The sequence below is a fragment of the Oreochromis aureus genome, linkage group 4 (assembly GCF_013358895.1).
Source record: "Oreochromis aureus strain Israel breed Guangdong linkage group 4, ZZ_aureus, whole genome shotgun sequence".
NCBI classification, from domain to species: Eukaryota; Metazoa; Chordata; class Actinopteri; order Cichliformes; family Cichlidae; genus Oreochromis; species Oreochromis aureus.
In genome coordinates this window covers 19,010,520-19,034,745 of record NC_052945.1, presented here as the reverse complement: position 1 = coordinate 19,034,745, position 24,226 = coordinate 19,010,520, and the positions used below count along the sequence as shown (strand labels likewise).

Here is a 24,226-nt window from a genome sequence, read left to right as displayed (position 1 = left end):
ATGATTACAGCAGCAGTTAAAAAGTAGGAAAATGAAGAACGAAAGAAAAAGAAGCAGGCTCTCAGGTGGCAGAAATACACCGGATCACGGCTTATTCAAACACCTTTCTGTTTTGAAATCATCTCCAAATCATCCTTTTACTTATTTGACTTTAAACATCAGAACCAAAACACTCAAACTGAGCATCTTGATTTGGAGGCGACGTGGTCCGGTCTTCACTCACTTCTCCTGTTCTCACCTCCGCTCCTGTCCCGGAGCAGGTAGCGGTTGACATCTTGGATATTTGTGTTGATGGTGGGTCCGCTGGGGACGCTGCCAGGGGTCACGTTGGGGTCAGTTTCAGGGTCGATATTCTGGAGGCCCTTCCAGGGTACACCAGGACAAAACTCTGAAAGTAAAAGAAACATGTGCTCATGATTTTCTTACTTACGGTACACCAAAGAAACTTATAACTGGCCTCTTTCACAGGTAAAGGTTTTTCAATTATGCTCATTTTCTGCACATGAATTCAAAATCCTGTCCTGAAGATATGACAAAGCAGTTTTTGGCAACCAACATAACAAACTTAAAGCTGACAAACTGAGAACATGAGCGCTGTTCACCTGGTGGCCAGTTGATATTGGTCCCATTGGCCATCTTGTCACTGCTGCCTTTGCTTTGTCCCCAGCTGTCTGGAGGCACCAGAGGGCTGGAAGGAGACTCTGAGCTGGATATCAGGCTGTAGGGGCTGTAAGATTCATCCAGCTGAGTGGGCTTTCCAGGAGGGCCCAGGTTGGCACCTAAGAAAAGCACAATGAAACAAGGTTTTACATATAAAACCCAAATACATTAACAGGTTTTAAATAACCAGCAGAAACTGCTTAAACAGTATTTTAAACAGGCTCAAATACAAAGGGATTTTCAAGCTGGCGTTGGGTCTCGTAAACATATTGTTTGCATATATTATGCTGGATATACAACTTCCAGCCCACATTTCAGATCTGCATTTTACACATTGAACACTCGTCTCTGGTGTCAAAAGGTTATTAGGTGAAATAATCATGACAGCGAGCCCCGTTTCCTTTCTCACCATGCTTGCCCAGGTTGGGCTCCAATGGAGAAGAGTTTCCAGAGAGGCTTTCAATGGAGTTTGGGTGCGTCCACTGTGACAGGCGCGATTGGGGTTGGGGGGGTTCCTTCATTGACAGACTTCCCACCTCCATGCAGTTTACATTCAGTCCAGCTGGGGACATAGGGAGATGTTACTTCACAATCCAGCAAGGACTACTGTTCCACATTCAAAGAGCAATGCTGATACTACTCACAGAGAGAGTAGGGGCTGTAGGTGTTAGGAGATGACTGCGGCTCTTTGGTCTGCAGGTCAGGGAGGCCTGGAGCCTGGGGATGACCCGGAAATGAATCCAGGGAGGATTTGGCTCCACCAGGATGCAGGCCTGAGTGGGAAGGGGGCGGTTGCTGTTGCTGCTGCTTCATCAGCAGGGCCTGGGCCAGCTGACGCTGGTGCTGTTGGATCTGCTGCTGCATGTTATTGATTGTACGTGCAACCTAGGAAAAAAAATAAACATGGTGGATATTCAATGTGCAGATTTTACAGGGTTTTTTTTTTTTTTTTTTAACAGCTCCAGTAGGAGAATTAAAAAGTGAACTTACTTGCTGCTCTTGTTGTCGAATGGGGCCAGAAACATTGCGCTGCGCCTGCAACATCTGCTGCTGAATTTGTAAACGCTGGTACGCCTGTGCGGGCATGAGCAGGATTTAAAGTTTCTCAATCCCATGTACAAAAAATGTAGATTAAACAATATGACTACATGTCCTTTTTAATTACGTATGAGGTTAAAGATGAATTTAAAATGCTCAGATGTATCCAACAAAACTGAAAGCAGATAAAGCTAAATGAGACTCACCAGCTGCAGCTGGTAAAGTTGATTTAGAAGGGTCATATGTTGAGGGTTTATTGGTGAGGTTAAAAGTGCAGGATTCAGACCAATGTTTTTTGCTGCAAACTGTAAGAGCTGTGCTTGAACCTGTGGTAGAAAATAAATAGGCAACAACTTAACAAAATGAAACCGTAAAACCAAGAATTTGCCTCATGTATATTCTGCACCTTTCTCGTGTTAAACTCAGAGACATTTGAACTGAAATAATAAATGTAAGAATCTCACATGGCTGGTTTTAAAGGTTATGATACAAGTCTGAAGTATTCACCGCTGTATACATACAAACTCGTTCTCTCCTAATATTTAGACAGAAAGTATTAAATAAGTTAATATTTCTGTGTTTGTGTGTATGAGTGTACCTGAGGGGAGAGAAACTGAGGCACTTGAGCACGTAGACTAGGCTGAGAGGAGCTGAGAGGCGGCACTGGTGGCTGAGGAGGCGGCTGCGGCTGCGGCATGGCCCGGACTTGTGCTGCTCCACCACCGCCAAACATTCCACTCTGCACCTGCCGAAAAGAGGACATGTCGATCATTTTCTTTAGCATTTACTCTACTGAAGTGGCCAACATGCAGAAATCCCAGGAAACAATCAGACACTCTGCTGTCATCAGCTGGGAATTTAATACTGTACATGCACAGCGTATTTAAATATGGATTAACAATGGAGTGACTCACCTTATCCATGAAGGGCAAGCGGGGATCTGCTGAGGGGTCTTTGGAAAGAAGCGGAGGCCGAGGGCAGCTCATGGGCTTGTTGATGAGCCCGTTGTTGTAGTCGTGGCCAGCTATCCCCATCCCACGCTTGTCAAGCTCCGTCTTCTTTTCCAGCAGGGCACTCATGGCCTGATCCAGGTTCATGTTGTTGCTCTTCAAAGCCTCCTCTGCTGGATCCCTCTGAAAACAGAACAAAGATGAATCCCAAAATGTACGGATCAGTAATAATCAAAATTATGCTGTTATAAGCATTTCATGATTAGCTTTATTATTATTATTATTATTATTAATTACTAGTCTTTTAATCATAAGTTTATAAAATGGCTATTGAATGTTTTTTTGTTTTTTTTAGATATTTATATTTAAAGAAAAGACTAAGCACTCACAGGGAAGCCCATGTCAGTCAGCTGCTTGATGAGACGATTCATGATCCAGACCTCATCCTGCTTCCCTGGGATCTTCCCCTGTGGGAGATGTGATCAAAAATGATTGGCATGTCAATGCAATTAACTGATTTCTTATGATGTCAAATAAAAGCATAAGGAAGTGTTCTTTATCCAAGCATTTGTGCTGCACACCTTTGGTGGGGCCTTTTTATTTGCATTGCTCCAAGAGTTACAGGAAGAGTTGCTCTCCTGGGAGGCAGTGCTATTCCACATGTCTACCTCCTCTGCATCCCATTGACCACCTGACAGGCTCAGGTCTTCACCTCCACCTCCCCATCCATCTTGCATAGGTTTGGGAGCTGGGAAGAACCACACAAAAACACATAACAACAAATAATAAGGGCAAAACAGCTACCTTATGTGGCATATTTGTGATGTTTGTTATTATTTAAAATAACATGCTCAAAGTACTACAATATCTCACATATCAATAGGATGGATACTGAAACCCAGTATTAGAACACTGACTGGGCCAAAGTATTAAAAAATTAAATCGATTAAAGCCGAGTTCTGTTCTGTTTTTAATACCCACTATCTCTCTTTTAGAGACTGAGTGTGAGGGCAGCTGTCTCTTACAACCACGGCTGCACTGTGCATTAAATACACAAACAGACTTGTTCATACACCCTCGAAAGTGTGGTTTCATTTCTGAAGAGTAATTGCTCACAACACTCAAAGCCACACATGCAACAAGTTTTTTTGTGTGTTTTTTTTTTTTTTAAATATAAATATGCCAAGACGGAAACATGAGCAATATGTCAAAACATTTAGTAAAAGAGTAATTTGCCTTAGTTTAATTAACATAGATGAATCACTAAACGTAACCATTAGTCAGCTGAACGGGGCTTTTTGGTGGTAAAAAAAACATTAAGAACCTGAATGTAAGTTAATGTTACCACGAGCACAAAGCTACTATTAATTCTATTGTTATTCTTATTGTCTTTATAAATAACAAGAAGTTAATTATTAAAATAAGCAGTATGAATAAGAGCAACAGTAGAGGTAAATTATTAATACAACATACGTCGTCTTCCAAATCTGTAATACTTAAAAATATCAGAAGATTTAATTATTCGGTTTATAACCTATTATTCCCTGGTCCAAGTTAATCTCAACTATATGGGTAAGATGTTTGAACCACGCTAGACAACCTGGCTCAAAAGCACTGGGGATGGTTGGGTAATATGCATGAGTCTCTTAAGCTGGTAATGTTTCTAATACTTAGTTAAAAACTTGTTTGTATGGTGTTTTCCATCTAGTAAATTTGAAGGTTTTATATTTCACATAGAGACTGCATAAAAAACATAATATAGCCACTAGGGGTCAGTGTAGATTTATGTGCAAACCCCAAGTACTCTTGCTTCCCTTGTGCCATATTGATGTCCTTGACTTGACTCACCGGGAGAGAATTTTTAAACTTCTGTTTTAAAGCAGTATAGCAACACATACAGTATGATTGTATCCCAAAGCTATCCACACTTGGACGAGACTGAGCCATTTACCAGGTTTACAAGATGCAGGTGTCATTGTCGGGTTGCCCCTGCCATAGCTCTCCGGATTGCTTTCGCCCCAGCCCCCACAGTTCCCGCTGGGTTTGCCCCAGGCGGACGTCCCATTATCCACGCTGACCGGGGAAGATGCAGGTTCCCCCCAGGAGCTCTCCGATTTTGTGTGGGAGCTGGATATCTCTCCCCAACCTGGAGGACACACAAAGACAATCAGTAATATTACTTCACTACTCAGAAACCAATCAGATCAGATCATGTGGCGTTTTTTCAATATTGTGGCCACATAGTGTCAAACTAAACTACAAAGATTTTGGTGTTACGATATGCTATTTGTTCATTACACTGACTTCTGTTTGCAAAATTGTGTGTTTAAATGACAGTTAAGGGACCAAATCATTATTTCTTGCCCTTCACACAGAACAACAATGAGGGCTCTTTGTGGCATACAGCACGGCCTGGTTTACTTTGCTAGCTTAGTTTAAATATGCATGGTAGATGCCTAAGACACAGAAAATGGGATGGAAATCTAACAATGGTGTATGATTGTGTCTTGACCATATTCAATGTCCATATATACATCGAAAAACCAAACATTTTAGTATTTGATCCCTAATAACCTGAGGCTTAAATATAACTGAGTCCGGTTAACACCACTAAACTGATTTAGCCTTTTGCTTTGAAGTGTGAAATGCCAGCCATGCAGAGAGGCAGAAACCTGGGTTTGGCTTAGCAGGAAGGTTGATGGAGGGAGGAGATGCCCATTTAAGATTTGGCATGGTCCCGTCCCTTTTGGCAAGAAAGACAGAGTGCTGTCTCTAGGCCTGCAGCAGCGCCAGGCTCAGTTTAGCTCTCTCCCCAGGGAAAGGTCAAGTCCCAAAGGCTGCTTCAAAATTATAGTTAACACTCAACCCTCTTGTGTCACTGGGTAAGAGCTGCACTGATCTAAACAAGATAAAATGATCTGAAGATTTTGTTTCTATCCATCGTAAGTCACTAAAACTCTATATTAAACAGCCAGTGAACAGCCTGCTGTCAGGATTGATCCAAAGGGTTCAACATGAAAAGTCAAATGAGGGCCAGCCGGAGGCTTCTGCCCAGTGCACAGTGTCTTGCTCCTCCTCCTCCCTTCAACTACTGACAGATGGTGGCTCCTATATAATCACACACTTCCTATCCGTCTCAAACAGTTTGTGGTGAATCAATATTTTCACGAGGCCCTTTGTAAACAGCATTTTTGTGTTTCCTCTGCCATGTGAGGCTGCCAGGGTTGCCCCCATAGTCGCGCCGAGAGTTGTGAAATGTGAGGGTGTCACTGAGGGACAGGCCTGGCACTGCCTACCTGATTTAGATAGTTGATTAGAGACAAATCCAAAGAGAGTAAACTAGGTTAAGATTTTACCTTTAAGTGGATCAACAGCTTGGAGCTTAGTAGCGGACAAAGCCAACCACCAAACAAGCTTTGTAACACCTTTTGCTTTGAACAGTGAACAAGGATGAAGAAACTAGGAAACCCAGGCAGGCATTATAGTTTACCATTAGCTACATTTAACTCATTGAAATCAAAATTTGAATGCTGACGGTGTATATTAACTATACATCGTTAGCATTCATAAACAGGGAAATCTGAGCAAGTCATGTTACAGTCTGCATAATATATAGTTTATATCACCTTACCTTGAGCCATCAGGGGACCTCTGTTGTGAGATGCTCCAGGCTGGTGTTGCACAGTAGGATCCAAAGGCCCGCTGGTGGGGCCTGAGTTCTGGCTGTTTTGGCTGTGGTTCTGTAAAGGTGCAGGTGGCCCGTGGTAAGGGTGATTGAGAGGGTGGGGATGGTTGTTGTTGGTGCTGGGGGGATTATTGCCTCCAGTAGTAACTTTAGCCTGGGACGATCCTGAATTGTTCCTGTCCCACAGATTGACTGCCTTGTTGTAGGTACCGGGATCGCCCCAAGCAGAGGTCCCATCATCGATCTCCATCTTGCGTCGGATGGAAGGAGGGGAGGGCTCTTCCCAGCCTGTAGGCTCAGTTGAGGATTCCTGCTTATTTCCACCCCAACCTGGACCTTGTTTCACTGAGCCCGATCCCCCCCAGGACCCCATGCTCCCTCCTCCATTGTTACCACTAAGCCCATCTTGAGGCTTGCCCCCCCAGCCTTGAGAGGGACCACTGGGTCGCTGAGGAAGTGACTCTCCCCAGCCACCATTACCTCCAGGTCCTTGAGAAGACATTCCCCAGCCTCGTGGTTCTCCTTCCCAAGCATTAGTGGGACTCTTTTTACTCTCTTCTGAGTCCCCCCACTCTGCTGTGTTATTGCTCACTCCACTGCTAGCCCAAGTGTGAGATGCTTTGGGCTGTTCTCCCCAGTTCTGGGATCCTGACTTGATGTGAGAATCGTCCCACCCACTTGGCTTTTCTCCCCAGGACTGACCACCATTTTTGGGTATACTGGTGCTTGGACCTCCTGGTGGAGGGTTTCCCCAACCACCAGGGCCACCCGGGGGCTTGATGTTGCTCGGTGGCTCTCCCCAACCAGAGCTTGGCTGGTTGGTAGCTGCTATGTTTCCACCCCAACCAGAAGTGCCCTGAGAACCAGGTGCATCATTTTTGCTCCCAGAGTCAGTCATCTGGCTAGGGCCTGTGCTAGTGTTGGAGGGCCCCTGGGCATCGGCTGGAGTGGTTGAGCCAGAGCCCCATGATCCAGTGCCTACATCATTCTTATGTTTGGTATCGTCCATGTCCCAGGAAGTGTGCTGGCGAACGGGGGTCTGTCCCCAGCCACTGTTGCACAGCACCCTGGGGTCCAGATCCTGGGCAGGCATCAAAGGAGCTGATTTTTCTCTGGATGACCGGTCTTTTCGCTGAGGATTCCCTTCCATGCTGTCACTGCTTCCTTCACTAGCCCCAGCTGTGCTTACAGCCCTGCTCCATGAGATGGACTGAGAGTCCTGTGCGGGAGAGCTGGGTGTATCCCATCCTCCCTGGGTCTCTTCAGGGTGTTCACCCCAGCCTCCAGAGTTCCCTGTTCCATCTCCTTCATGGCTCCAGCCAGGTGCCTCCTTAGATGAAATTGCCTTTGAGTTGCCACTGTTACCCCATACTGAATTACCATCTTCACCATTGACCTGTGAGCCTCCCGGCGGTGGCTGGGTCATGGAACCCAAGCCTACAGGTGCACTTCCCCAGCCAGGCAAACTGCGGATGGGGCTGGGGGGTTCCTGCTTATTAGTGTGATTTGGTCCATCAGTTTTAAGGTTCTGAGGTTCTGAACTGAAAGACACATTCGTGGACGGGGAGGGGTGTGGCTCTGCATCAGAAGCCATCATGGTAACCCAGGCATTGCCAATCCCCGAGGAGTTGCTGTTAGTGTTGGCTCCGGTACAGGTGCTGGTCTGGGCTGGTGGGGGGCCAGGTGGATTGCAGAGGTTGGGTGTAGAGTGAGGAGGTGAAATGGTGTTGGCTCCCCCTGAGCTGCCTCCCCCTGTGCCACTTCCGTCATGCCCCAACATGGGCCAGGCAGACGGGTTGGCATTAGGGTTTAAGTTCAAGTTAAAGTTGGTGGTGGAGGATGATGGAGGACCCCAGCCCCTAGTACTGCCTCCTCCTCCTCCTGGGCTGTCACTCTTCGTTTCACTCCCCATTGAGGACTGAGGGGGGCAATGGGAAGATACAGCCCCAGGGCCCCAGCTGCGACTGGTTGCAACCTGGCCAGAGAGCATGCTGGTTCCAGTATGATTGGCAGGGCTGGGCCCACTGTTGGCTTTGCTGCTGAGGTGGTTGGCAGGGAAGTGGCCTGTTTGGCTATTTGCTCCCGTGGCCATACTCACTGTACTACAACTACTGCTAGTACTACTGCTTCTGCTGCTGCTGGTCAGGTGACCAGAGTCAGTGTCCAAAGGGCATCCTCCTGGAGGGACCTGGCTCTGGCTGAGTGTAATAGAAGGCCAAGCCTCTGTGTCCTTCTGGTCGATAATTAGTTGATCCCAGCCACTGAGATTGGTGGAAGATGCAGCACTTGTAGCACTTCTGTTGGCTGGCAGGTGCCCCCAGAGGGGATTATCATACTGGGCTCCCTGGCCACTCTGTGGGGGCAGTTCTGTGTGAAAGAAAGGAAAGTAGACACACACACAAAAAAAAAATCACGAGCCATAAGCAGGAGCAACAGGATGAGAGCAGAGAGACTAAGTTGCATACGTCATCACACCCACATTTGCTTAGTAAGGTTGAAATACCATGGCAACATGCAATGTGTCTTCACCATGCTTTATTAATGAAAATACATACCACCCACATAAAAATAAATAAATTAAAAAAGAGGAAAATTACTAATATGATAACAGAGGGGGCTTTAATTAGTAAATGAATAAAAATTATGTACTTTATTCGAATACTACACATTTCTATAGGAACAAACATTTTCAACTATGTCATTTATCAAAATAAGGTACCATGCATTCAGTATGTTTAAAGAGTAGTAAAACACGATATTATATTTTTTCTTTCTCGTCTTTCCCTCAAATGTTCAATTAGTTTAGTGCAATTCTTAAAAAAATGGGGGTGATTTTCTAATTGAAAATGATTGAAAAAGATAATATGAAAAAGGCTAATACAGAAATATTTTTTTAATGTATGCCAGTTATGAGTATTTAAAGAAAGGAACAACAGAAAGATTGGAAACATGGCACAAAGCTAGAATACTGTCTCGGAACCTTTTAAGCTAATTGGTAACATGATTAGATAAAAAGGTTTTCCAGAGAGGCTGATGGGAAGAAGTTCACCGCGCTTCACACAGACTACAAGAGGAAGTATTTTATATTTTAGCATTAACAAAAAAACAAAAAAAACCCTGCTCTACATAAAATACTAATGCTAATAATACTAATGCTAATAATGCTAATAATAGTAATAATAATGCTAATAATAATAATAATAATAATAATAATAATAGCATTATAATAATGCTATTATTATTATTATTATTATTATTATTATCATTAGCATCATCACCACCACCATCATCATGTATTGTACGTAATAAAAAGATTCAGGCTCAGGAATACTTGTCAACATTATCACTGCATTCATGAATGCAAGTTAAAACTACGCTACCATTTAAAAAACAAAACTGCCTCATTCTCTGGGCCTCAGGTAATTTAAGATGGACTGAGGAGAAGTGGAAAAATGTTCTGTGGTCTGACCAATCAAAATCTGCAATTTCTGGGGGAAATAATTGAAGTGGAATGCTCCAGACAGAAGAGATCAACATTCCAGCTTGCAATCAACACACAATTCAAAAGTCAGCAACCGTGATGCAGAGGTGCTTTAGTGGACATGTCAAATTTCCACCTGTGCACCATTAATCCTGACAGATATATGTGCACAGGCTTTAGAGCAACATATGCTGCCATCTAGGGAATGTCTTTTTTAGTGAATGACTGACCCATTTCAGCAAATCAATAAACCAGATTCTGCACGCATTTCAAATGCACTGAGATGTATTTATCTTTGTAATATCTTCAGTTAAATAATACACAGCCTTAATTACTTGAGAGCTGCCTTCGCTCTTTATTTTACTGTGGATGTATACAGCTCAAGCATCAATAATAAAGTTTTCAGTTTCTGAGGTTATTTACAACAAACAAGGTTAAAAATGAATCAAATTGAAAACATTTGCATGTAAAATATTTTTGCTGAAATAATTTAACACACACTGCAAACAGAAGTCATAACAGATAGATACTGCACCTTTCCAACTAGTGACGCACAGATCTGATATGTGATATTCCTTTATTGTTGGGTCCTCTCTGTTTACTACAACAGTTGTCAGCACACAGTGCACAGGCTGAATTAATGCTGCGCTCATTTTACCTCTGAAGTCAAAGCTGGGAGTGACGCCACTGCTGTGGTAGCAGTAGTAAAAGCAAGAAATAGCAGGATTTATTTTGGTCTTTAGCAAGGTCAAGCCATTCATCCATCGCCAGCAATAACACACAATACCTTCTTGGTCGTTTTTCTGTGTACAGCTCGCTTAGCGAGTCACAAATACACAACAGTTATAGCACAGATTACAAGTTTTACAACTGTTGACATGCGCTGCCACCATCTTGGATTATGAAGACGGGTTGGCGGGGCTTCTCCAACTTTCTGAGTGGAAAAATCCTACAACTGGAAGGCAGCATAACACAATATCAGGGAGCTATCAATTCAGCTGCACTGGCTCCCCATTAACTCCAGAGTCCATTTTAATTTAAACATGCTTTTGGCCAAGTTTTTGTTTTTTAATGTTCATTTTGTTGTGACATTTATATTCAAAGGTGCTAAATAAACAAAAATGCTTCCCCATCAGCGTCTCAATCACTCTTGTGTTTGGTTTAACACCTGTTTTAAAGCCTTCTTTTCACTCATGGTAACACAAGTCAACTCAATTATTTCAGATTTCCTGTTTCTTTTGAGCTCTACTCCAGCTGAGATACAAGTGTGTGACTCAACACATTCCTGTTGTGAGCGGGGCTATATTAAAAGCTAGCATGATTGTAAAGGAAAACAGTAAACAGTAGTGATCCTCGCACTCAACTTAAATAACCCTAGTGCAAATAAATGAAGTAGATTTATTACAGTTTTCAATTCATTTACAAAGTTCATAAAGCAACAATTAGGCTGAGTGATGTTATCTTACATGATTCTCTCCCTCAGACTGTGGATTACAGCTCAACGCTGTCACAGGGCCTGTACTCAGTATTGGCAGTTACCCAAAGCCATTGTAATGGTATAGAATAGGAACTGGAAAAAGCTGGATTGGAGCATCCTTATACCAAAAAGTCAAGAAAGGAATCCCGTACTTGGGAACCATGTTTCAGAATGCAATCAGTGACAACATCTTTTACTTACGACCTCTACACCTCAGAAAACCTCCATCTACCCATACAACTGCATGCAAAAACGCTTCATCTTATTTCTCCTAGAGCGAGTAGAATGAATCAAGCAATCTGGCTGCGATTTCCAGCACTGAAACAGTAAACTCCTCTCCTCCAATCATCAACCTTGCGCCACCTCACTGGCTCATTTCTGCTACATCTCAAACTGAAGCCTCTGTTGTTTACATGCGCCCTCACATGCGTGCATAGTTTGTATGCAAATACACCGACTGTCACAACAACAGGAGGGAAGTGATAGGATGTGTGCACCAAGATGTTTTCAAGCTTACTTTAATGCTTGCAACTACAGACAAGGGAGAGAGGGTGCAGAAGAGAGCAAGGGGGAGAAAAAAAGAAAGAAAAAGAGGGCAACGCGTTTCTGACACACACACAGCGCCGTCGTTCTGTAGCGTCACTCGACTGAAAAGTGCAGGACCGCCATTTTCTCAGTCCTGAACTAGAGCCAAAAAGACTGATCTCCTGTCTGTATAACCAGTGCTGCTGCTTCAACAGCACCCATGCCTTCCTCACAATAACACACACAAAACATCATAACGCGACACTGCATGCTCGACAGTGTACTGTCGCTTTAATATTTAAAAGTGCGCAAACGCAATCAGCCAAAACAACACAGGGATGGGAGGAAAAACCGAGAGCAAGAAGAAAGTAGAAGAGTGTGCAACACAGTAATGAAATACCTGTGGAGAGGTGCCTCCCGACCATCCTGTAAAGAGCTAGGTTGTGTGCAACGCAGCGACCATCCTTGTCTCAATATGTCTGCTCGGCTCGCCAAGCTTCTGAGGCTCATATCTGAAATGCTGCCAAGAAGTTGCACAGCTCTTGCACGGCATGAGACAACCCCCCCCCCACCCCACCCCCTCTACCTCCCTTCCTTCCTCCCCCCTCTTGCTCAGCCCCTCCCACTAACCCTGCTCTGACTGGGTCTCTCCTCTCCTATCTATTGCTTCTCTCCGGCTTTATTTATATTGCACTCTATTCCTATCCTGATGGAGGATATTCTCCCTCTCTGGAAAAGCACCGAGACGCGGCCGACTCGGCGGGGAGGGGGAGGGGATGAGAGTGAGAGAAACAGAGGGGAGACTTTTATTATTCACTCACAAGCCATGATGTAAAACAAAACAAAAGCGGGGCTCTTCTCTCCCGCCCATGCCCTCACATCTTTCAACCTTTCAAAACTGTCACTAAACATTTAGCTCCATCTGCAATTAGTGCTGCCGCCCACGACGGAAAGCCTCTTGAATAGTGGCAGCAGGCGAAAGCGAGCGAGAGAAGCCCTTCAGAGCTGGAATGGCAATTTTCCTCACACATGAACAGACACAGGATGAGAATGCACAGGACGACAAATGTCTATTTTTGTCTAAATTTATGGCTGCAAGTCGCAAATGCAGTAATCAAAAACAGAGCTGTCACTTTGAGGAGATGGTTTCTGGACACATGAAATAAGTAAGCTTGAAGGGATCTGCTAATTTTTGTGTGATTTAGTCTGGTTCAAAAAATGGTGCTGGAGTGACGCACACAGAGACAACAGAGGAAGATACCCATGAGATAGAAGGCAGAGAGGGAAGAGGATAGGAAGAGCAGGGAGCAGCAGCTCCCTAGATCAAGGCTGCTATTGTTTACAAATGATTCCAGCACCCACACAACAAGACAATAAGTCAATGTTTAGTGGAGAACAGAGTCCCTTTATGGCTGAGGTTCAGCCCCCTGTGCCTCTCGGCTGTGAGGTCTTAATGCACGGTGAGGTCATGGCCACTCGCTCGCTTTGTGTGTTAACTTACACAAAGTACAGATGCCGCATCTACTGGGCAAGTAGAGGAAAAAACAAACGGCTTCCTGACAGCTACTTGGACACTTCGTTGTATATCTATTACTTTTCATCGTGCAGCAAACTGTAAAAGCAAAAGCTACAGTTTAAAAGAAAGCTAAAGCATTCGGATATCCAGTGGTGGGATCACTAAAATTTGAAATGTTCAAGTATTTAGTTTGTGATCCTTTAGCTTGGAAAGCTAGGTGGTCTGTGGGATTCAGGTCAAAAGCTGGTGGAGGACTGTTTGCTTTAAAATTCTCTTTCAAAAAGCGGTTAACACACTTTGGGTCATTTTGCTGAATGCCCATTTTTCTTGATTGTAAAATGATGCGGTCTGATCTGGTACTGGACTGCCTGTGCGCCTTCTGTTCTCGGTCCTTCACTTCAACATTTGTACAACACACCCGACTAGAGGCGAGGGAAGCTCCAGTTTCCTTGCTGAAGTGGCCTTCTTTGTGCAAACAATGCTTTAACCTTTCTCTTTTCACCTTCCCAAGAAATGTACGGCATGCACAATTTGCTCAACTATGCCTTCTATTTTCTGTAAAGTAATCCTATGAACTTGACAGATGTTTGGTAATAGAAACCCGAATACTTTCAGGGCCAATGTATTCTCAGAAGGTGTACTTGTGGAGGAAATGGAGATGAGGGTAGAACAAGGGAGGGATCCAGAGGAATGAAAACATAAAAGAAAGAAGTCAGAAAATGAAGGACAAAGATGGATGTTGAGAGATAGGAGGAGGAAATAATCTAGGAGGGCTATGTGGGCCTCAGCTGTACTGATCCTGGCTTAATGAAGTCCCTGAGGGGCACAGAGACTGGATGGTACAGAGCTGACAATGCATGCTGCCAGCCAGATGAATGAGCTCTCTGATAAACACACAAACGTGCACCTCCCAGGAATCTGTTACCTCTGCCTATAATGATCTCAAACGCCACACTGCGTTTGATTTGATGCATTGTAATCGGTGCAAAACAGCAGCGGCACCAAAATCAGCGGACACATCTGCAAGGTAAATAGGGTTCATTTTATCAAACTCATTGATAGAATGGGTTTGATGCAGAAACATTGCGAAAACAATTGTTCTGCATCATGCTATACTATTTTGAAGTCTCAGTACTGCAAAACAAGACAACTACATAAAGTTTTCTTTGCCTGCTTTGATATTTCCTGTTCTACTTCTGCACAAAGCAACAAAAATAACACAAGAGGGCAAATTTGTGATGTAGAAACTGTTGGGAAGTTGAATTACTTAGTTTAATTTTTATTACAATGCAACCCACATACTGATGTTAACAGTGGCAAGCTGTATCCAACAATTCATTACTGATATTATGGAGCATCTTTGCTCTACAAATCCTTTTAGGCCTTTTCAGCTCAGCTCACATGAGCTGATTTGATGTTTTTTTTTTCCCCCATGAGACAGAAAAATGTGTAAATGTGTTTGCAGTTTTGCACAAATTGTTATAATGTAATGATTTTTTAAAAATTACATATCAGCTAGTGATGATGGTTAATCAAAAGCGCTATTAATAAGGTTGGCAGCTACTAATGTGACACATTTTTGTTACAACCATTACAATTCCAGTTGATGGCACGCAGAAAAAGGCCCTTTTGCACACCCACACCACAACAAGATGCAAGACGAAGCTATTTAGTCAGTGAGCATTTTTTAGTACTTATGCATGCTGTGTTTTGGATATTCTGCAATAATGGCAAGTTTTAGTGTTACAGATTTAAGAGTTGGGGGTGAGGCAGGGTTAAACTGTATGGCAACAGTGACCCGGATATCCTGACAAGGAAAAGTGGAACAGGACACAATGCCAGCTGTCATCAACCACAGGCATAACCAGCAGAGTTGTTGAAGGCAAACATAACACTCCTCAATAGATTGTTGTTACTGCTGTGCTGCAAATAAGCCAAGGGGCACAGATAGCTTGCTAAATTCTCTGACAAAGAAAGGTGAGATAAGGACAGGAGCTGTGCGTATATATATGCAAAACCTGATTTAATGGATGCTTTCTTTGCAGCTGCTTTGCCGATAATCTCAACATTATCTCAAGGGAAAAAGAATGGCAGAAGGACAATCTGTGCCTTTTAAAAAGTACACAGCAAAGACATCTGGCCATCATGTTTGGCTGTCAGTATCCTCTTTCTCCTCCCTCTCTAAAGGATAAACCAGGTCAAGGTCTTTCTTCAACATGCCAGTCTTAAAATAGCTTGGTGTCATGCCTTCTCTACATGAAAGGGCCTCGGGATATGAATTGTTGCAAAGCAAGAAAGAAAAAAAAAAAAAAAGAAAAGCAACATCAGGGAGAGAGCGATAAAAATGGGAAGACTCACAGTTATACATATAATATAGTATGTGGAGCCTGACTAATCACGGATACTTTAGATACTTTACAGTATGTGTGAGCATGTGTTTTGGCGTGGCAGAGGTTGAGGAAAAGAACGACCAGCACAGCAGACAAAGTCAGAGGAGTAGGGACACGGTGCAAGAAAGACAAGATAGAAGAAAATTTAACAAAACAAACAAAAAAAAAAAAAAAAAAAAAAAAAAAAAAATCAGCGAGAGCGAGCACTGAACATTTGTGGTTAACAGAGAGCTGATGTTTAATCACATCACAAGATGTCCCAGTCCTATTTGAGGGGATTCCCAAGGCTCTTTTACAGCATCATCAGCAGACTTAAAGAGCACATCAAGTCTAGCAAGCATGTACTCACTCTCTCTCTGCTCCACCAGACAAGCCATTAGCACATTAGCTGCACTGTCCTTTCACTTGACAAAGACGGCTCATACCGCAATGTTATGCCATTTTTGTCTTAATGCAGTTTATGGACATAAAAAAACTTGATCATGTTTTAAAGGCTTTTCCCACAGAGCATTACACAAATACAAAAGGAGGTAGATATAAATTTTAGCACATTCAACATTGCAGTGATAAGAGTTTGCCTAAACAAGTCAGGTCAAAGAGAGGCCAGGATTTCCCTATGTAATATCCTCACATATCCCTGATAGAGACAGCGGTTTAATCGACAGAATAGCTAATAATCTTTATGACATACAATCTTAACTCTTGCCCTGAGCCTGGACTATTAAACACACCAGCTGTTTACTGTTATGAGTCAAGTTGAGCAGGGACATTCAAGTTATGACTGTTTATGTTTACATACATTCACATGTATACACAGGGGTGCACACAGAATCACCTTTAGTGCTCGTCAAAAAGCCTCATGTGGGCAGGTAATGAAACTCGGCTGTGAAGTTAACTGAAGAGACATATGAAGAATCACAAGGGGAGATGGAGCAGAGTCAAGCTTGTCCAAAACTGTCCATCTGAGCTGCCTTTAGTGTTGTGAGGTCCTTCTGTCTGTCTGTCTGTCATAATGTAATCAGTCTGTTTAAAGACACAGAGAGAGCAAAAGCAGAGCCGAACCGGCCTGCCAGAGAGGGGCGGGGAGAAACAGCAGCTTTTACCGTAAGCCATGAGTCACTTCAGCCCACAGAACTGGATGTCTGCCATGCTAGTTCTCTCCTTCTTTCTTTTATTCGTTCTCACTCGGTCTTTCTATCTATGCCAGGTCAGGCCCACTGAGGCAGCCAGCTAGCTTGCTAGCTAGTGCAGTGTTGCTCCGCCTACAAAAGCAGGAAATACTGAAGGGATGGTCAGCAAAGCTCAACAAAGAGTAGGAGGAAGATGATAATGGAGGAGGTGGTGGAGGAGGAGACAGAGACGTGGACAGGATAAACATCTTATCACCATGGTGATAAGGCTGCACTCAAACAGCAGACGACACATGGTTATGAGAAAGTTTGTGCTGCTCCTCAAGCATTGAAAAGTGCCCAGTGCCCCCAAAGTGTCACCAAAGAGCAGGTAATACCTTTTTAGGAAATAACTGTTCCCTGCCGCCACTTAAAAACACATAAGAACCTGATTTACTGCCAAACGTAAAACCACAGGAAGGAGAGTACACAGACACACAAAGATAGCCAGCTGTGTTTACTCGCCATCCTTTACCCCAGTATTCCTGCATCCACATCCCTAATTCCCAGACAGGCTGAATGAAAATAAACAATAGCCAGCGGCACCTGTGCATTTGCACTGCCTTGCAGGTACACCGCATGATTACAAGCACAGTGCCTTACAAAAACAGGAGAGGATACAGCCATTGCTTTTTAAGAATGCCAGAACTCTTTGGCACAGCTGAGATAAGTCAAACAGATATTAGTGGAGACGTTTGAAGAACCGACACTGTTGTTGTTCTGGCATGCTGTACCTTTTGACTAACGGGTCTTTAAGTAGCTTTAGCCAGCCCCAGTTAATATTATTGGAGTAGTGTTCTACATGTTGCAACTAAAGCTGCAGACTTGACAGTGACTGATGGGATAAACTCAAATTTCCTCGAGAACAGACTGAACCAAGGGTTTACATCCTGCAGCAATGAGTACCTGCACTTTCTAATTCTATTAAGTAACGTCAACTTTATTTTGTCTTGTCTTGTATGATTAAACTTAAGTGGAGCTAACAGTGAGAGCAAGAAAGTGTTGGCCATGCAGAAGCCTGATTACAATGTGTAGCATCTTACTATAATACACAATCTGTATGTGTGTTTGTTTCCTTGTCCATTTACTCCTCTTACAAGACCAGGATGGGGGGCACACAGGTACATTTTAGGTCCCTGAAGGTTCTTAACTATATCAGGTATTATGACCTTGTCACGTTGCCAAGCAACCACCTAGCAGTGTGGCTAAAGTCACCTGTTTTTAGCATTTATGCCACTATAAAAAGCATCATCTAATTTTATTTCACAATATCTAATTTGTATCCACAAAACATTTATTATATATGTCATGTAATGATGCCATCAGGTTCCCTGGCAACCACCTAGCAATGTGCTAAAATGAAGAAGCATTTCTGCTCCTACAACACCTTATAAAAGCAGCGTATCATTTTTATCCCAGCACAAGCAGGTCAAACAATACTATAGCAAGTGCATCTACCCACAGGCGTCATCTATATGTAACTCCACTGAATTTCACTCCCCATTCTCAATTTATATCCATTTCATTTCAGATCATGGATAAGCTGAATATATCATCAGTAAAACAAGTAATTCCAAATAACCTCTAAATCTATTTATGTAACTAAACATCACAAGACATTTTTTAGAAAACATTAAATGCACTTATTCCAAATTTGCACAAAGAAATTGACTTGCCAACAGACCTGTGGGCAAGCTGGCTGCAGTGGAAGAGGAGCAGGAAAGAGAGGAGTGTATGGCTACTGTTGCTGCTGCAGGTTCACTAGTGGCGGGACGTCCCGTGGTGATGAGAGGCAGGGTCCCCAAGGGAAGAGGCTGGCCCCGCTTTAACAGCTGCTTGTGCTCCTGCTGACGAAAGCGTGGGGGCACCTCTCTGGGCGGGTAGCGCTGCTGGAGCGGAGTCTGGGACTGCTGTGCTGTCTGCGGCTGACCTCCGGAGGGGATGCGCTTCCCATTTCCACTGCTTGGGGGTACAGATGGGATGGCACTGGGGTTGACGGGGGGAAGAGGAGGGCTGGGGTTGAGCTTGGTAGAGTCTGGCACTGGAGAAGTGGGTGGGGATAGGTAACAACAAGAAAACAGAAATGCAGGGATGAGGGAGGGTAAAGCAGAGCTGTTGAGCACACACTAGTACTAAAATACTATACGATTAGTTGCAAATGGACTGGTCCATATGCCAAATAAATAAATAAATAAAATCACTTGCTAGAGACTGTTTTATTTCACTTATAATGATATCTGACATTTTAAAAAGTAACACATTTAAAGAAAACTAAAAGGAACGGCTGGATACTGCCCTCTTCCTCCATAAATTACTGTCAATAATTCATTTTAAATGTTTTCTGTAAAGCTACTGTGGTTAAGCATTTCCTTCACTGACTCTTTTCAAAGCCTGGACACTCTTGGAAGATTTCCATGAAGTTAAATTCAGAAAGGCAAAAGGAGCAGAAATCTATAAATGCACAAGATTTACTCAAGGCAGTGGTCAGTCCAAACAGATGGTTGTTCTTTGGAGAACCACAGGACTGTAATAACCTCGGGGTGGCACTATAAAAGAAAAAATGATGACTTTAGAGATGGCCAAGACACCCAACTCTCTCACAGCCTGCCATGGTGCCGGTTCACAGATTATATGTGTTGAAGAGGTCAAGTACCAGAAAATGGACTTAGACCTGCCTGCTACATTATTGTGGGCTATTGTCTCCATCAGGACAGTGCTGTAAAGAGCGCTCAGCACCATCAACATAAGCTGTTCATGGTTTGTGGCAGGTTATGGCCCCTGAAATGATCACCTCTCAGCGCTCTACAAAAGCTGTTAGTTATTAACTGCTTGCACGGCTGCTGAAGCCAAGTGCTCTTATCCAACTAGCTTTAGTTACCCTTAGCAACAGAGTGCGAGGCTCTCTCTGCTCTGACCAGCCATTTCTCATGGTTGAAGCCCTGCAGGGTTTCACATGAGCAGCCAAGCCTCAGAACTCCACACAATTAAAAAAAAACAAAACAAAAAACCTCCAATAACATTTATTCATGCATTTTTATTTATTATTTTTCCAATTGAAGGACATTAGAAGTTGTGAACAAAACACTGGTACATCATCACTATAAAACTGGTGTGTTACAAAAGAAAATTGCAAGATTGAAAGAAAATTAAACTCCAATAGTCACTCTCTCTTCCCCAGAGGAAAATATCTAGCCTCTCTGCAGCTAAATGCATCATCATATATTGGTGTCAACTGTTACATGCAGCTACCAGGCTAATGTGCACTTGAGACGTTTTATTGGAAAAAAATACCACCAAGGTTGGTGAGAGCATCTACTATGTATTTTTAAAAAAAATAATGCAACCACTGTGAAGCCTCCAATTTAGTTTTACTCTGTCACAATCTTGATTTCCTAGAGACAGAAGGGTGAAGGGACAAGTTATTAGCTAGCAAGCTTAATCCATATGCAACACGCATACTTGCCCATTACTGAGAAGCAACAGACTAACAAGTTACCAGAATTTCACAAAACTGGAGTACAAACTCACTGGATGGGTTGCATCCCATAGAGAGTTGTGTTACCGGTGGGATCATTTGATTAAAATGCTGCAAAACCCCCCAGCACTACAAACATGGTCAATAAGTGACTTGAACTACTGGTAAAGGGTCTAAGACTACAATCAACTACAGCTCCAGATATCGTCACGCCTGTCAATCACAGAGGCGATTTGCTCTCATCTTTAAGCTTTCACAAAACAAAAACAATGAGTTAAAATATTTATTCCCATTATAGATGTTATAAAGGGAGAAATTAGTGACCAAAACTGTGTTTTTGCCACATGCAGGTTTTAGTGCTTTTCGAGTAAGACCAAAAAAAGGGGAAGATGTAAAGCTTAATAATGGGTGATGCATCCCTTCTTTGTTCATCACTACATAATCACACCTCTCTAAAATATATACACTGAAATAAGACTTGTTGCTATAAAAAACACGGGTGCTATAACCGACAAGTTCCACTTGTCAAACATCAGAGCCGTGAAGTCCAAAACACCCCCAGGATGCTAATTTACAGTCGCTGAATTTGGAAATAGGCGGTCGGAAGCCACCACTAAATCAAACATGTTGGTCAGCTTGGGGTTACGGAGCTGCTCCAGAACGAGATGGATCATGAGACACAAAGCGCACTGGATAATCTCCTCAGCACATTTTATTACATAATAAAATAAGCTGGTAAACTAGAATGCAAACAGGATGCAAAAAAAAGTGCTTAAGAGCTACACATACTGTACAAGAGCAGACCCCCAAACACCAGCTGACTGGACATAATGCGCACTGAGCCACAATGGCATTTGAGCTCTTGCTGCGGGGGAAGGGGGTCTTGTAAAAACCACCAACCAGAAGAAAAAGAAAATCTTTGTGCTGCGGCCGAACTGTATTATAAAGAGCGGGGCCTCGCGATTGGCTGACAAAGTGAGTGTGTGCAAGGCAGCAGTGAATAACTTGCACACATGTGGCTAGTCCGGCATCACACACAAAAACAAAGAGTTATGTAATGCTGAGGCCCACACAGGGGAGAGGGCGAGATGGTGTCGTGGAAGCACACTCAGCCTTGTAAATACCCACAGACATGCTGGCTCACACGTCACAAACAGCAACATTTTTCTGTGCGAGTTTGTTTGTATACATGTGTGTGTGCGCCGCATAGTATGATCCAGTTTCACCCAAATCTGTCTGAGTGTCTCCCTCTCCCTGTAGCTCAGCAATGTTGCGGGTGGAGGGCGGGGGGGAGGGGGGCTCTAGTGCTGGAGCTCGCCTCTCATCAGATTTCTCTACATCTGCTCCATTTCCTCTTCATTCTTTATCCCTCCCCACCTTCCTGTGCTCCCCTCTCCCTTTCTCCTTCACTCCCAGTGATCTACCATTATCCTCTTGTCATTATTACTGTATTAAAGGTGGCAGATGGACACGATAATTCCTGCCCAATTCTACCCGCTGCGTTTAAGAGGTGATTTCCTCTTAAAAAACAGAAGACTTTTGTAGGTTATGCCACAATGTGCAATCATAGTTATGGACATGAGCGTTACGCAGTTGGGACTCCATGATGTGACGTAGATTCTTCTGGAAGCTGTAGAGGGGGGAGAGCTGGCTGCTCTTTTAGCCAATCAGAGGGAAGAAACAAGGAGGGAACAGGGGAGGGAGAGCGAGCGAATGAGAGAATCGGCGTTCGGGAGGGAGGGAAGGAGGCAGGGAGCGAGGATAAGTGATGAAGAGTGCAGTGTGTGTAAGAAAGTCTCCACCCCCTCGTGCACTCCTCTGTTAGCTCGAGTCTCACTGCCCGAAATCAACTTGGGTCCAAATCCGCTTACAACTGGATCACTATTTGTCGGCGCTGCTTTGGTTTCTTCAGATTGCATGAGCGAAATTCAGTTATCCTGATAAACTGATGATTTAATGTAAAAATATCCTTTTATTCTCAATTATGCTGGCAGTAAAATTCAGAGTGATTAAGGCAGGGCTTAATAAATGTTTCTGGCAGGTGTGGTGTACAGTGCTTGTATCTCAGGTAGTACTTAGCAGCGAAACAGTGAAATAGAGTAAAAAGAGACGAGACCGACTCCTGCTGACAGCCTGTTTGCAATAACAGAGTCCTCAGCTGTGCCACTGCACAGGAGAATTCCCACTTCATCAAAGATGCACATCAAGCTTTGGCCTGGGGGCTGTGTGTGCTTCATGCTGAGGAAGACATCCCATTTTCTATTTTAAAAGGGGTCTTAATTTCTTCAGAAACTATGATAGTATGCTTGCCTGGCTGTTTAAGACCTAGAGGTTGTGGGCTGGCTGGTTAGGATTGTCTGGGGATATATTAAAAGAGTTGGAGGAAGGTGGAGGAGCAAGAGAGTAAAGCATTGGCAATCTCTCTGAGTGGAAGGGAAAAAAATGTCTGTGACCTTGAAGACAAAGGATACTTCTGTGCAGGTGCATGGATAGCAATGTGCAGAAGAACTGAAGACTGGTGAATGTAAGTACTCATCACAAAGTAAGTTAGAATTGTTTTAAAACAATTCTAACAACAATACATGATGAATGAATGTCTTCAAATGATATTCCCCTGAGTCGCAAACCAATCTTCAATATATAAACAGTACTGTGCAGCCTATACAATATTTACACGTTTATATTAATACTATCAGCATTCTTCTCCCCTATATGTATAATAATAGCATCATGCTTACTGCTCTGTTCCTTCACTGAAGTGGGTCGTCTTGCTCTTGGACAGAGTACATACTGAAATGCAAGCCTTCTATAACTGAGCCTTTAATCCCTCAAGTTAAGGCATGAATGGAGCTTTATGAACTAGCTAAAGAAAATCTTGCTGCTGTAAACAGGATTGCTGTTTGCTTACTGTCCAGTATGTTACATGTGTTAAATCTAACAGCCAGGTCTTTCTTGAATAAGAGTGAAATCCTGCATGATGCCTTTGCATCCTTTGGCTCCAAAATGTCACAGCACACCACTTTAACGGAACTGAAATAGAAGGAATTACACACGCTGCCTACTTCTAGAAAAAAGTAGCTGAAAGAGCGAATCGTGAGCGAGGAATGGCGGCGTGTCTTTGAGGCTCTCCGTCTCATTCTTCCTGTGGGCTTTAAAATGTGAGCAGCAAGCCTCACAAGAGAGAAGATTAAAGGGTTTAATTAGAAGTGAATAAATACGACACGGTAGTTAAGAGGGAAACCCATTGCTGCATTACATTCCACACGGAGAAAAACGCTGTTCAAAAAAAAAAAATAATATTTTTAAAAAATTATTTAATATCTGAGAGCACAGTGCAGAGAACGCAAAACTATGAAGGTCAAAGCATTAATCAAATGGTAACTATGGATCTGAATATATAATCTCAGCATCGACATTCACTGCCAGCTCTTAAGTGTTTCTGTCCAAACCTACTCTCCACCTGCAGAAGAACTCCACAGGTTAAAGAAGGGGGGCCCTCAGAAGACAAACAGCTTTTGTGCCAGCAGCTGCAGGCAGCCCAGATTCCAGCGTGTTATGATTTACAGGAACCGAAGTGTGAAAGACAGTGGAACGTCCTGTCCTCCTGACCTGGCAACCCCTGCTGAGCCCGAAAAATGGTTCGGTCTCAAATAACAGCGTCAAACTGAAACTGCAACAAAGAAATGCCACTTGGCACTTATGTTACAAGTATCTGTTTCGCCACATTCAGGGGCCGAAAATGCTTAATTTGTCGAACACATTCTAGACATTTTTGTTTGCCACAGACTTGACCTTTGCAACTTCTCCAATAAAGCTTCCCTTCAGACTGCAGCTCACTAACCAACCAGCCCGGCCTTTAA

At 43.3% G+C, this 24,226-nt stretch overlaps 1 protein-coding gene across 6 annotated transcripts in view; it reads right to left on the bottom strand.

Moving 5' to 3' along the window:
• tnrc6c1 (trinucleotide repeat containing adaptor 6C1) overlaps positions 1-24,226 on the bottom strand; it is a 56,593-nt gene that overhangs the window by 8,815 nt on the left and 23,552 nt on the right. For 2 of the 6 annotated variants that reach the window (XM_039610689.1, XM_031760414.2), the window contains exons 4-16: positions 18,576-18,932; positions 6,280-8,700; positions 4,600-4,794; positions 3,230-3,396; positions 3,038-3,115; positions 2,613-2,831; positions 2,297-2,443; positions 1,905-2,024; positions 1,651-1,734; positions 1,305-1,545; positions 1,070-1,222; positions 603-779; positions 224-388 (exon numbers count right to left, since the gene is read on the bottom strand). In XM_039610689.1, coding sequence (XP_039466623.1) covers positions 224-388; positions 603-779; positions 1,070-1,222; positions 1,305-1,545; positions 1,651-1,734; positions 1,905-2,024; positions 2,297-2,443; positions 2,613-2,831; positions 3,038-3,115; positions 3,230-3,396; positions 4,600-4,794; positions 6,280-8,700; positions 18,576-18,932 — 4,524 coding nt within the window. Of the gene's footprint in view, positions 1-223; positions 389-602; positions 780-1,069; positions 1,223-1,304; positions 1,546-1,650; positions 1,735-1,904; positions 2,025-2,296; positions 2,444-2,612; positions 2,832-3,037; positions 3,116-3,229; positions 3,397-4,599; positions 4,795-6,279; positions 8,701-12,216; positions 12,372-18,575; positions 18,933-19,363; positions 19,408-24,226 lie in introns of those variants that run through there. The other 4 variants (XM_039610692.1, XM_039610690.1, XM_039610691.1 and 1 more) reach the window with 4 other exon arrangements.